The sequence below is a fragment of the Ananas comosus genome, linkage group 21 (assembly GCF_001540865.1).
Source record: "Ananas comosus cultivar F153 linkage group 21, ASM154086v1, whole genome shotgun sequence".
In the NCBI taxonomy this organism is placed as follows: Eukaryota; Viridiplantae; Streptophyta; class Magnoliopsida; order Poales; family Bromeliaceae; genus Ananas; species Ananas comosus.
This window is the reverse complement of record NC_033641.1, coordinates 6,702,889-6,718,213: the sequence shown is the minus strand read 5'-3', so window position 1 is coordinate 6,718,213 and position 15,325 is coordinate 6,702,889. Positions and strand designations below refer to the sequence as shown.

At 39.6% G+C, this 15,325-nt stretch overlaps 1 protein-coding gene across 1 annotated transcript; it reads right to left on the bottom strand.

Moving 5' to 3' along the window:
• On the bottom strand, nucleotides 2,270-9,253 carry LOC109726734 (DNA replication licensing factor MCM6; the record flags this gene model as incomplete). The annotated part of the gene is given in 19 exon segments (XM_020256521.1): nucleotides 2,270-3,026; nucleotides 3,125-3,255; nucleotides 4,083-4,208; nucleotides 4,371-4,495; nucleotides 4,574-4,629; nucleotides 4,767-4,928; nucleotides 5,010-5,213; nucleotides 5,359-5,499; nucleotides 5,602-5,676; nucleotides 6,156-6,270; nucleotides 6,467-6,696; nucleotides 7,081-7,158; nucleotides 7,270-7,465; nucleotides 7,885-8,078; nucleotides 8,205-8,367; nucleotides 8,455-8,586; nucleotides 8,677-8,829; nucleotides 8,919-9,007; nucleotides 9,086-9,253. Coding segments are annotated over 18 exon segments (2,499 nt in total). The 3' UTR covers nucleotides 2,270-2,885.

The following is a 15,325-nucleotide window of genomic DNA, read 5'->3' as shown; positions in this document are numbered from 1 at the left end:
TATATATATATATATATATATATATATATATATATATATATATATATATATATATATATATATATATATATATATTTATTTATTTATTTATTTATTTATTTACTCTTCTTTTTTTTTTACTGTCGATGCTAGGTCTAATATCATATATATTGTCCACAAGACAATTCATTGGACAACAAACACAAAATAACAGTTCATGTAAGAGCTCTACTGGCACAACAGCTTAAACAAGGACTCCACAAACCATGTACACCACAAGCAAAGCTAATTAGGAAACCCTCTCAACTTCAAAAATATTTTTAATCACAAGGAATATAATTATTGATAGCATGTTGGAATCCATAGAAAACCCAAAGGACCTAAAACATAATCAGAGCAAACATGTCATCAGAGCAATGGAGATTTAGTACACTTCCCTATAGAAAGGTAAATGTCATCAGAGCAATGGAGATTCACAAGTAAAAACGTTCTTGAAACCTAAATAATCTCGCACAGCTTAATCAATCAGTGTTAATGAAGCACAAAAGAGGCCTAAATTTCGGTTTCGAAACAAATTTAAAAGAGATGAGCATGTAGATGATCGAACATTGTCAGAAAACTGGATAATATCTCCCACAAATCGCAAGCGCATCCAAAAATTAACTCCTAAAACCCCCGATTAGGAACACTTCGGCTTAATTGAGAAGCTATTCGAGATCAAATTACACTAACACTGCGAAATCAAAGCCAAAAATGAAAGAAAAATCAATAGCTCACTCACTCCCGATCGTGGAATCGTGTGTAGATCCAAGTGAGAAATCGCCCGGAGAAGGCGATTGAGTGCGAAATCTCCGAAAATCCCAATCTCGAGCAGCTCGAGCTCGAGCTCGTGGAAAAAAAAAAAAAAAAAAAAAAAGGAAAGGGAGAGAGATCGAGAGAGAGAGCTCGAAGCTCGCGGTGCGTGGAGAAGCTCCGATTTGAAAAAAAAAGGGATAACTTCAAAAACCCACAGTGGTTTCCAACTTTCTCACACTTTAGTACCATGTCGTTTAAAATGTACCAATTTGCCTATACCAATTTGCCCCCCTGTGATTTTTTTTTCTCTTTTTTTTATCAATTTTATTATTTTTTTTTCAAATCAGTGACAAAATTAAAATTAAAGGGTACTAAATTAATATATTCAGTAAATCTAGATGGATATCTGATGTTTTTTAGCATATAATTTAACGAAATATTAAGAAAAAAGCTATAGAAAAGATACAAATAAAACCACAGGGGGGCAAATTGATACACTTTAAACCACAGGGTATTAAAGTGAGAAGTTTGGAAACCACAGGGGGGTTTTTGAAGTTTTCCCAAAAAAAAAAAAAAGGAAAGGGGGAGAGAGAGAGATGGAATTAATTAGTATATTCATACAGAGATCAATGGCTTTTCAAACATTTTTATTTATACAATTAAAAATTTTTACTACTATATCAGCGGGTTACTAAATGTTACAGAAAAATAAAAAATACTGGTATAATATAGTTTTAGCAGCAGTTAGCTTAACTGCTGGCTAAAAAACTGCTGGAACAAATCTTATTTGTTGTAGTGCCACCGGCTGCAACACTGCATCACTAATATAAATCAACACCCATTATTCAAAACGTATCAGGTTTATTGATTTCTTAATATAGAAAAATATGTATATTTCATATAGCAAGTACACGATAACAGATACATTATGACGTGCATAATCATTCAGATCAAAAATAACAGCAAGAGAAAGATGGCATATCACTTTATAACACCAATTCCTTGTTGTTCTTGGCCTACAAATTTGAGGTACTCCTTGACTTTTTCACAGAAATCTCGGCCCAACATGTTGTCCAAGGCGATATCTATATCATAACAATCTTTTCCCAAAAGCTGTAGGTGAAAAAATAATCAAACCATACTCTTGAGTAATCGAATTGCATCATCAAAAGATCATTTCTAGAATCAAATAAGCGAAAAAAAAAAAAAAAAGTTTAGACAAATGTGGTGGCCATGTTCTTCACCCGCGAATTAAATTTAGACTTTCGATCGAGTAGCGTTATTGTGATGCGTACATCTTTCTTCTTTGCATGCCGGCTGGGGGTGGGACCCAATTGTAACGTGAGGGAAGTGAAGCCTGGCAGGTTTTGGTTGAGTGATTGATAATAAAGATATATTAGGATTTACATCTAGAATGTATTGCAGAATAATAAACTGAAAAAGTTTAAAAAAAAATCGCTTCAAAGGCTAAGCGAAAGAAGCACCCAGGCCATTGTGCTGCAAAAGTACAAGTACATGATCCATTCATTATCTTCTTGTCTTGCTAATGAAAATAATAGCTCTGCAATTGGGGAAAAAGTGCTGACCAACTGAACTGTGTTAGACGACTAAGAGAAGGCCGCTTCCTGCTGACGGCTGAAAACTGTTGCGATTTACAGCAACAAAATGTAATACAACCAGAAAAGGAAATCAGTTACGGAGTAGTCAACCTTTTAACACAGTACAACCCTCTCAATAGGACATATTTCATACAGAATCAAATGGGCAAAGTCTAAGAAAAGAGGAAAATGTTGTTGCCAGCTTATATCAAACTTTAACAGGGCGACTGATAGATTTGCCATGCGGAAGCAAGAGTATATCTTATATCCTGAAGAATGTATTGCAACTTAGGATAGCAAATAACATTAGGAAATGAAAATCCTCTTCGCAAGTCCCAAACTAAAGCCTACTTTAATCCTCTTCTAAGCAGGGCTGCTGAACTGTGAAACTTTCATAGAGTCCGTATGTGTTGTCACACTTCAACGAAACCTGATGTCCGGAACAATTGGTGGCACAATCTGATAGTTTCTCCATGTCAATTGAATAGGTTAGTTCTTTGTTAACTTGATGTGTTAATCAATAACATAATTTGGAGCCACTGCTAAGATTCTATTCTCCGCGGATCTTCTTGTTTCCCCTCCATCTGCCGAAGGTGCCGCTGAGCTTGAGCCGTCGTCTATCACTATCAGATGACCTTCCCTCTGTATCAACCTCTGCATTGACGTTATCTCAGTGAGCTTTAACAAGGTCTTTTTTCATGGCATCGCTGTTATGACAAATTACTGTCTACTATATGCACTAGTATGTTTACCTCTATGACAGCCTTGATGCATTTAACTTCTTCTCGCACCTCATCGGTGGAACTGTATGCACCTTGAGCATTCTGTTTCTCAACATACCAAACAATCAAGTCCCCTTGCTTCATGCCAGCCAATCCACTTCCTACATAAATTGCATAATAACGTTACGGACTAAGGGAATTCAGGGAAGATGCATAAGAAGGGACGAACTTGACACGATCTATAAAATGGTGTTACTAATTCTGACAATGCAAATACCCAAAAATAAAAAAATAAAAAATCAATAAATTAGCACAACATGCGAAATTTCCAGAACAAAAGTAACTTAGGAATGATTAAGACATTCAGAACTGAATCTGCTTTGTACTTATCCTAAATCCTGTACAATCTCATATTGAAGTATTAGGGTATCTTGGTAGGATTCCTAAATGATAAGAATTCCCAAAGCTTATATCAGTGAAAATTCAGGCGGGATTTCCTGTCCTAGCGTAATTTCTATAAGACTCATCTTAAAAATCTGAAATAGCTTATTAGCTATACTATTTCAAGTACTAGTTACAGAAAGATTCATATAAAATGAAATAGCTTGCCCCATTGTAGTAGGTACAGATGGTAATTTGTGCCCTAATGCTACAGCCAGTTTTCTGAAGGACAAAAGCAACTGAATGCAGTTAGCATGAGACACTAGATCTAGTACTACTTCTAGGTCGGAAGGGAGCCAATTATAATGAAAAGGTGATATAGGATAGGCATACTTAATGAGGTAATCCATGCAAAACTTTTCATAATTAATGAAGTGATTACGGGCCTATCATAGTCCACGCGTATGTAGGACTAGCATCCTAAAGCGATTATTATAAATGCATTCATTCATTCAATGTGAGTCACAGGAGCTATTACAGATGCAGAACTAAATGTAAGATTTGCTAAAAGTATGAAAAATATATACTGCAAAAATCGGACTAATACCATCTTGCATAACAGTCTCTTCATGCTGTCGCAGGCGCATGACCAATGCTTGAGTAACTCTCTGGAAATGTTCTTCAGTTATAACCATTTTTTTCTTCTGCTGGCCCTCACTCCCTTGAGCATCACCTGTAAAAGATTATACGTAGGCGTTTTCAGGTCCCTCGAGAAAAAAAACCGCGGCCCGACATTTCAAGAAGGGAGGGGAGGAATAAATAAGATGTTTCGGGCAATTGAACAAAGAGAATAACAAGATGGCAGTTTTTAACTACAGCAAACACAGCCAGCCACCTTCATTTTCTGGTGCTGGATGAGCATTTTCAGTTGGAGCTGCAATTTCTTGGTCAGCAACTCTATTTCCACCAGCATCTTCATTATCTTGAAAGTCAGAGAGGTCTATCTCGCTCGACTCAACACTACACATGCAATAAATACATAAAATCTTTTGTCCAAGATATGCACAGAGTCATTAGACAAATAGTAAAGATGCTTGCCTGATTATAGATGTTTTTAGCAGCCTTACAGCCATTCGAACATGTGCCGGAAGCACCTGCAAAAAATTTAAGAACATACAGTAAACTTAATTTCTGCAAAAAATTCATGACATGACCAAATATGGTTAACCTGATTTACTAAAGACAAGTAAAAATATAAATAATGAAGAAGTCATTGGTGAGTGGCACTTACAACTTTATACAAATGACTCCTTGCAATGGCTTCAGACAGCCTGATTAATGCTTCCAGCTGCCTGACTGTCATTCTATAAGCAACTCTAGTGCCAGGAGTAGTGTCACCTCTGCGAAGTGCCACGTATGATTCAACCAACACTTTTCTAGCTTCAGAGCTCAGCTGCATTAGAAATAACATACAAGTTAAGACAACAATCATTTTGAAAAATTAAGGGAAAAGATCTTAAAGAAGTAAGAAAACCTGAGGCTTAAGAGACTTGGCATAAGCAAAATATCGCTTCAACTCTGCTGTGGTAAATGGAGGGGCAAGTGCATCTTCGCGCTTCTGATGAACCCTCACAATGTGGTGAGCAATATGATAATCAGTGTTATCATCAGGCTCATCGATCATGATGTACACCAGATCAAACCTTGAAAGAATAGCAGGAGGAAGGGCCACATTGTACTGGTACAGAAGAAACAGATGAACATCACAATCAAGCATTATCTCAGTCAACAAAGCTTTACACAAATAGCTCGTGAAAAAGTTAAATATTAAAGTTTTTGACCACGGAAGCAGAAGCTGACGATTGCAGTTTATGGAGGCTTACTTTGAGGGGTTTGGTCTTGTCATAGCGTCCTCCTGTAGGATTTGCTGCAGCTAAGATAGCAGTTCTAGCATTTAGAGTTGCTTGTATGCCAGCTTTTGTTATGCTAATGGTCTGTTGTTCCATTGCTTCATGTATGGCAACCTTAACATCGACAGATCAAGTAAGAAATCCACAGGTCAACTTGAAAGAAAAATAAATCCTATGTTAAGTTTTCAAACACTAGTAAAATAACAAAAGATATACCTGATCCCTAATGTCCATCTTGTCAAATTCGTCAATGCAACAGATACCATTATCAGCCAGCATAAGTGCGCCAGCCTGCATGAAGCAAAAGTATATCAGTGGCATAATAATCAATCATTTAAAAAGGAAAAGCTTGAAATAAAAGACAATGTAATGCAATGATCTCTGCACTAGTTCAACAGCTATCAAATTTTAAGCTTTCCTTTCCATTTAGATAGAAATTAGAAGTTGGATTTTGTTGAATAAATTATAAGCAAAATATGACAGTATGATTATCAAGAACCAGCATTCACAGCAAACAGTAAACACAAAAACCCAACCAAATAAGTTTCACAAGAAGTGTTAAGGTATATGCTGATTGGACATAAAACTGAAAAAAATCTATTAACTCCTCCATTATTCAGGTATAGTTGAAATGTAATAAACCACATTCTTAACCATGTAAAATTGAACACTGCACATGACTTCAGTTTTCTACTGCTCTGTTGGAGTTTAGGAGAGAGAGAGGTGTCAAAAGAAAAGAAGACGAAGAAATCAATAGCAAACAATACTACCTCAATACAAAACTCCCCTGTTTCTGGCTCTTTAGCAACTGTTGCTGTCAAACCAGCAGCCGATGAGGATTTTCCTGACGTATAAACAGACCGTGGAACAAGACCGGCAACATATCTGACAAACAATAATCAGAACCAAGATAAGGATAATGTGCTTGACAACATTTGCAAAAGGATAGAACACTTCATTAATAAGAATTATGATCTACTACATATTTCCGATTTTATGAGAAAGCAAACATCATATCAACTTCTGACATTGACGAGAAAAAGCAACAAGCATGATGAATTAAGGTCAAAAGGAAACGTACTTCAGGAATTGGGATTTTGCACAACTGGGATCTCCAACAATACACACATTAATATCACCTCTGAGGTTAGTTCCTTCATGTGTAATCTTGTGAACACCACCCAATAGCATAAGGAGGACTGCTCTTTTAATTTCTTGATGACCGAAAACAGTAGGGCATATGCTATCAACAAGCTTATTGAAAAAATCAGGAGTGTCTCTCATCCTGAAAACCTCCTCTTCCTCTTCTTGCTGACAAGAAATGCAGTGTAGTTAGATTTTTTTAAAATTTTTAATAGCCTGCTAAAATATTAACTTTCATGCATGTGCTTGACAAATGTAACCACAAGGGCCACATATGGAGAAGTGTGGAGTAAAATCTTAATACAAAAAAAATGCTTGTTAGTCAAATGTTATAATGAAATGGCTCACATTTACTCTGTCTATAAAGGTTAATGCAAAGATAAATAACAAGTACACCAAAGAACATTTGGATATTTGATAAAATGATCACAAAGCAGTTATATAATTCTGATGTATTTCTGCAATAATTTATCCATGCCATATCTTAAGCCCACAATTCATAACAACCTCATAGAAAATGTATTATAAATGGTTATCAAAATCAAAACATACAGTGAATTCTTGTCTGTCTGTGTCATCACCATCCAATTTCCGGTCCCTAAGGTCGCCATCTCTCCTCCCATCTGTCACCTAGATATAAAAAATGCAGAAATTCAAGAAAAAACAGCAGTAAATAAGAGTGATGTCGTGAAAACTTTTCAATTTGAAATCGCAGCTCAAATTAGTCCAAATTCTTCAAACCTGCACTGAGTTTGCTATGAAAGCAATGCGATACGAGAGATCTCTTACTCCCAAAGATTTCAAACCCCTTACACCTTCATGACCGCTACCTCCATTCCGACGCTGAGAAGCTTCCCGCCGAACCTCTGCCCTTTCTCCAGGAGAAGTTAATGCCATCACATCTGGTACAGCAACCACCATGCCTGTGAAGATGACCCTACATAAAAAATGAAATTGGAGGCATTAGAAGAAGTGACTACACGCCGGTTTGATGTAGCTCCTGGAACAACTCTTCTAATGGGAAGGCGGCAAAAGCCAGGCATACGACAAACAAAAGTCTAGAGTTTATCTGCACACTTGCACACACTTGTAAGCATGCAGCTCTTTTACAGCAGCTCAATCAGGCCAAACAGGTCAGAAATAGGCTAGTGACATAGAACAACCCTAAACTAGGATCCGGTGATTCTTATGTATCCCCAGCAGCTCTAGTTTGGAAAGGTAGAGACTTTAACCAAAAAGTAGTGCTTATCCGAACAAGCGCTCAAACAGCACATTCTACGGCAGTTCTAATCAGGCCAAGTAGGCCAGAAATGGAGCTCGAATTACACGACAGACATAGGAATCAGTTATTCTTACGTGTCCCCAGCCCTCGCCTTCTCAACCATCTCATGTCGCAGAATGACATCCAACGACCGAGGAAGAGACCCGGCAGGAATTTCCTTTGAAGTCTCCTGCATCCGCATCCTCTGCCAATCTGTGAACTTGCTCTCTTGCCGGAGAAGAGCCCACTTAGCTCGGTTCTGACATGTCGCGTTCGTGCAGATGATAGGCTGCAGAGAATCATAAAATTACTATCGATATCAAGTGCTAAACTTTTGTGGCGATGTGAAATGATCTGACAAAATTAAATAATTAAACAAATAAATAAATTGTCAAGGAAAATTTTGGCCGCCTACTTCCGTATACTTAAACTGCTGCTCCACATTCTTCGCAACGTTCCCACACTCGAGGCACTTGAAGTTCCCCTGAAGGAGCTCGGGACGAACTTCGCTAGTTCGCGTAACAACCCCCATCACCGACGTCAACTTCCCGATCTCCGAGGTCTTGAGGTCTCTTAATCTAAAATACTCCAAATTCCCAAATAAATTACATATGAAAAGTCGATCTGTTGAAAACCATTCAAAACATTTAGGGCGGTTTCTTTACCTCTTCAGCAGCGGAATATTGTAGAAGGCGACATTGATGTCCTTGTTAGGGCTATCGTCGGGGATTATGGACGGTCCCGATTTCTGCTCCATCACAAATCTCTTACACGCATTCCTCAAATAGGGCTCAAATCTAATGAAACAGCACAACAAGCTGATAACTTTTACTCGATTCCGAAACGGAAGTTGCGAAAGGGGGAATCAAATTAGCAGAGTAATTTACCGGAGGTACTCTTCGGAGATGGCCTTCTGAAGAACATCATTGAACCGCATCACGTGGGAGAAGTCCACGTACATGGTGGTGGATTCCTTGGACCGCATCGCCTCGATCTCGGCCTCGTAGAGGGGCTCCGTCGCATTCGGATCAAGCTTGAACCTTTCATAGAAGAGGAAAGCGAATCAAACCGGTGAGAGCGAATAGAAACCCTAGAAGGAGAGGGGCGAAGAAACCCTAGAAGAAGGAACCTCTTGAGGAACTCGAGGAAGATGTTCTCGACGCGAACCGCTTTCTCGTCGACGAAGAAGCCGCTGAAGCCCTCCATCTCTCTCTCTCTCTGTAACGACCTTAACAACAAGCAGTTAGTAGTATAGCTAACAAGTATGAGAGAAATAGTAAAAGTAGTAGTTTTTACCAGTTAAGGAGGAAAGGAGCTGCAGCAAGGCGGGAGAAGCGAGATTGGTGAGGCGATCTGACGGGGAAGGCGGATCTCCGGCGGAGCGAAGGAGGCTAGGGCATCAGCAGAGACAGGGGAGAGAGAGAGGAGTCAAGGTCGAGAACGAGTCCGAGGCATTACACTCTCCTCTATCTCTCCATAATTCCTCTTCGATTTTATGTATTTTTGGAGGAAGTGTGAAATCGTTAAGAGCGAACACAAGTGTTATTAAAAGTTTTAAGATATGAACTGGAGAGCAGTTATAAATCTAAAACAAATAAAAAGAAACGCCACCCCGCCTTTGACGTGTTCTTAAGGGTTAAACTGAAAATAAACTAAATTTTACTTGCCCATCCCCGGTTACGGTTTGGGGGTAGGTTTCCCTACCGAAATAGGGCTTTTTTATTTTTTAAATTTTAATTTTTTTTTTAGTTTCTTAACGAGTACAGCAAATAGTGAATCGTGATCCCTACCGTTAGGTTGAGCTACAAACGCTCGGTCAAGTACGAGCCCAGATTTACTCGAGCTTTAGTTTAGCGAGCTAGACAATAGCTCGGCTTGTGCTCGACTCTAATCTAGAGTCGAGCACAAGCCGAGCAAATAATTTACTCGCTAAGCTAGAGCTAGAGTAAAGCTCGGCTTTTGCTTGCCCGAGCGGTTTTCCCTCGACCTAACGGCGGGATGGGCGTTCGGTGGTGGCCGCTTAACCGCGCTTGGGTAGCTAAAGGGCGGTTTTGACAGGTGAGGGCTAATGAAGGAGGTGCGAGGGTGTGGTAGATCGATCAAACAAGTGCGGGGGCTCTGCGTTTCTCTCTCTCTCTNTAATATATATTTTTATTATTTAATTTTTAGTAAAATAAAAATATAAAGACGAGCTCAATTATAAAAAAAACTCATTTATATGTAAAGTTTCAAATATTAGATTAAGTCTAATAAATAAATTTTTATATATTTATTTTTTATATATATTCAATCTATTTTTTTTAATTTACTGTTCATTCGACGACGACGACGACGTAGATGACGAGTTCGATGGCGAGGACTTCGACGAGGACGACGAGGAGTAAGTACCTCGACGGTGAGGTGGACGGCTTCGATTTCCCGAATGAAGTTTCGGACGACTCTGATTGATTCTTCGCAATACGCTGCGTTGCGTTGCGTTGTGTTGTGTTGAGTTACGTTGTGTTGTGTTGTTCGTTTTTAATGTTTTCGACCTCTGCATAATTTTAAGTCATTTGGTTTGTATTTGGAATGGAACTTATAATGCTACATTTTAATATGTCACGCTCCGGGGTCCTATTTTGGATTAAAATCCAATTGCGGCAGTGTCCAAATTTTTTTTTTTTGAAAATCCTGACCCCTAGGGTATTGTCAGATCCGCTACAAATACAGAGAGTCCACTGTTCACACGGATAGAATCTTCCTTGTATTTGCAGGACGTAGCACAAGTACAAGATACAAGATTTATCATACAGGATACAACCACACATATGCATATACACATAATCATACACCATTTACAATCACATCCACAACTAAAGTTATTCATAAATCCACAACTATTAGTTTAAAATGTTTCATATCCGGAAACTCGTTTTAAAACACTAAATCACGAAAATCAAGAAAACCGTTTTAAAATTTTTTTACCACATAGAAACCTTTTTCTTTTAAAACTCGCTACTATAAGGGATAGAAAACTATTTTTATTTCACAAGAAATCACAAATTTTTTATTACATTCACGAAAGCCCAAATATTCAATTCACATAAAATACTGAACCATAAATGCAGTCTAAGTTGTTTATTTAAAGAAACTGAGTTTAGAGTTTAAACTAATGGACGGGTCTGTAAGCTCAACCGAACCGCTAAGTACGCTTCTCACGAACTGTCCCACTAGGACCTGCGACGTCACCTATAATGGGTAGGGCTGTAAACGAGCTGAGCTCGAGCGAGCTGGAGCCAGCTTGAGCTCGGCTCGTCATCTTCAAGGTCGGATCGTGTTCGGCTCGAGCTTGTGATGAGCTCGAAAACTCTGGCTCGTGATCAGCTCGAAACTTAATCGAGACGGCTCGTGTTCGGCTCGTTAGCTCGAGCTCGTGGGCACACCCTCGACAGTGATTCTTCGCTCCTCGACATCCTCCCAACCGCCAAGTTCGCCGTGGCCGAGGACGTACGCGACCTCGTCGACCTTGCACGGCGCGAGTGCTGGCGCTCGACCTCGGCCCCCGACCGCCGAGGACGCGCACCGCTCCGAGGTCCTGAAGTTGATTCGCGAGATTGAGATGGAGATCGTCCCCAACCGCGCGTGCCTCGCCGTGATCTTCGAGCCTAAGATAGAGAAAGAGGGAGACGGTCGTGTGCGGTGCTTGTGCGAGCCTGAGAGAAAAAAAGAGAGAGAGTTATGTGTGTCATATGTGTGTGGCTGTGTCACCTGTGTGTGCGGCTGTGTGTGGGGCAGTGTGAAAAAGATGGGATTACTAATTAGGGTTGGGACTTAAAAAAATAAAAATATTGGTACTTATTTATAGATCTATGGGCCATGAATGAAAATAAAAACTTCTATATATAAATGGGCTTATGGGCCTTTTTTATAAATAAGCTAAATTTTTTTAAAAAATTGGACTAAAAATTTAAAATTAATAATCTGTATTATATATATATTTATAATACAAATATAATTATATATATAATATATAATATATATAATATTATATTAATATAAAATAAATATAATCGAGCTGTTATCGAGCCGAACACGAGCGAGCTGACCCTTGCTCGTGTTTGGCTTGTTTATTAAATGAGCTGAAAAATTCAACTTATATTCGGCTCGTTTACTAAACGAGCGATTCGANAGTAATGAGGGTGGGGGGTGAGAACATGTACACATGTCTTCCTTCTTAGTGGGTACCACAAGTCAACGAGGGCGAGGGGTACTCACCAGTCAAGAAGAATAATAAAGGTATGGGTAAGTGTAATACAGTAGCAACGATGATAAACAAACAAGAGATATAATGAACAACTACCGCTACTGCATGTATGCATCAACTGGACGACAAGTCCAAATACCCAATCTAAAATAGCCATATTGGTTCGCAACACCTCAGGCCCGTGCCACACTTGCTCTAATCTGTACATGACCCCAGCATAAACTCTTGGGTATAAAAGCATATAACCCCTCTTGGGCTCACGAGCTAGCACTCCCAACCACTTTTTTCGGAAAAGAATACCTTCTTGCGGTGGATCAAACCGCTGGTGTTCGTGAAATGCGTACGAGCAGTCGCAATCGATGATGGTATGCTCAATAGCCAAACATCGGCAACTAGCCGACAATCTAACCCCTCAGGGTGTACTAATCACCTAGGTCACCAAGTAGTCCAACCAACTAAGTAGATCACAATAACATATGCAATATGTCGACCGAATAGGTCACTAGTACGAGATACAAGAATCGACCAAGTAGGTTAGAATACCAGATGCAACGAACTGACCGACTAGGTCATAACCAAACATCGGCAACTAGCCGACAATGCAACTTCTCAGGGTATACTGATCGTATAGGTCATCAAGTGGTTCAACCGACTAAATAAATCACAATAATAGATGCAGTGAATCGAGCGAATAGGTCACAATACTAGATACCAGAACTGACCAACTAGCTCACGGATCTCACAAGCAATCGCAAAAACCGTTCTACTTCTGAAACATGATACTGAGTATTCTGTGACACCCCAATAGTCCCACATCGGATGGAAAAAGGGTTGTCATTGGGTTTATAAGATACTTAGACACTAGTAATAATAACCGGGCTTAAGCATTTTGGGCCGGTGGTTGGGCCTAGTGAGTTATTGTTGCTAGTGGGCTGGGTCGTTACATTTGGTATCAGAGTTGGTTCACCAGCCGGAAATGTGTGGTGAGTCTCGGCTGAGCTAGGGTCTGGATGACAGGCTAGCGAGACGAGTCTCACATCGCCTGGTGATCTTGGGCTATGTGTGATTGGACTGACGAGGACGTCAGGGCCTTAACGGGGATTGTCTGTGACACCCCAATAGTCACACATCGGATGGGAAAGGAGTTGTCATTGAGTTTATAAGAAACTTAGACACTAGTAACAATAACTAGGCTTAAGCATTTTGGGCCGGTGGTTGGGCCTAACGAGTTTTTATTGCTAGTGGGCTCAACCGTTACAGTATGCAAACCAACTAAGTAGAGCAATAACAAGATATGGTATAGGTGCTAGGCTCAATATATATAATGCAAGATAAACAATAAGGAAAGAGTGAAGGGAATGTCATCGAGCGTGCATCACTGTACCGACTTCGGGTCGAAGTACCCACCTGAACAAATACAGTACTGTCCTTCCAACTGCAAAGGAAGTAACAACTGGACCTACGAAGGGTCCATCGGGTTAGCATCCAACCTACAACACGAATCACTAACTCACAAACCCCACTAATAAACCTACGAGAATCGGTTTCCCAAAACCGCACCGAGACTCCATTGAGACCCACGAACTATCCCAGAACTCACCCACTCATGCTACGAGTCACCCGCTACCACTAAACACATATATTCGTGTGCCTTAGTAGCAACTTCACCACCACATTTCGAAACAATTATCGTCGGATAATCGTTCCGATCCGGGTTCCCGAAAGTGTCCTATTCGACACCTACCGTCGCTCACCCGTCATTTCCGAACCCTCGATACGAATCAGCAAACACACCGCCTCACATCGAAAGGATTATTGTTGAATAATCGTTCCGATCAGGGTTCCCGGAAGTGTCCAATTCTACACAGGAATCTACCGTCGCTCACCCGTCGTTTCCAGACCCTCGAAACGACGCGGGAGACCAGCAAACAAGGCTCAGCGACATAACAATTTATCACGAGGCACCGTCGGAAGAATTTCGAACCGAAAACGCGTTCCGTCGACGGATTTCGCAGAAAAACGTACCCTATAGGGTTCAATATGCTCAATGCGTTCCGTCGGAAGAATTTCAATATGCTCAATTGACATAATTCTCATGAGTTTATTACCCAATTCTCTGGCTGGCCCGTAGGCGCGCCCTCGACTCACATCTCAAAATCCCTCTATAACGGGGGACTCGAACCACCCAAGGGACCGTCTGCAGGACCCCATATAGACTATCCCTTGGGACCCCACATAGGCTATCCTAATCGATTCACATGCCAAACTCCGAAGCACACTACTTGTGCGAAGCAACCGCCACAAGTGCTGAACAGACAATGTGAGTTTGATCCAATCCTCGTCCACTGATGATATCCTGTCACTAGGGTCATCATGTCACAAGTGTTCTCTTAACACTAAGTTCTAATGCCACTCATCAAGTTGTTTACTTGGTTCGTATGCCACTCGTCATGATGCAATGTCTCGACTATTCTAGTAATATATCATCATATCCATCAATGCAAGATCAAGTTATCGTTTAACTTATCTCTATAGGGTTCTATATCACAAAGCTCATTCTCATGCACCCTAAGATCACATGCCAAGCCTACTATGTGTTGGATTTTATCCAATAATAAATTTTGATGATAACAAATAAATTTTGGATTTAATTTGTTACATAGCAATTTCAGGTTGTAGTTGAATTTAAAGTGGCTCAAACCGAACCGGAATCATGATCAAAGATAACAATTCAATTAAATTGTTCAAATTGGTCCAAATAAGATCAAATTGTACCAAATTGGATGCAAGAGCCACAACAATATTTTGGAGGACTTCTTTACAATTTATCAGATTTGAGCCAGTCAACCTAGTCAAGTTGACCGGGTAACCTTTTGGATTTGATTTGAGTTTAATGTCAAACTAGTGTAGTGACCCGCGCGATGCGGCGGGTAGATATATTACAATCTTTTAAAATTTAAATCCTAAATTTTAGATCTTATATTTCTATAAGTTATTTTGCAACGAGTAGAACATATTTACTTTAAAAGTTTTAGTAATTTTAAAATATATTGAAAAGTATGAAAAATATTTTTTTTTTTTTGAAGATTCTATTTTTTAACACCGAAGCATCACGATAGGTATTGAACCACATCTATTTCCGAGAACTTTATATAAATGTCTTATTATATAAGTAGTGACGTGTAGGTTTAATCAGAAACAACAGTGTTGGATATAATAGGCAGCGGAAACTTACAAACCGGATAGCCAACGTATCCGGGAACCGTAATCGGATCGGGTTGCTTGTTTTACAA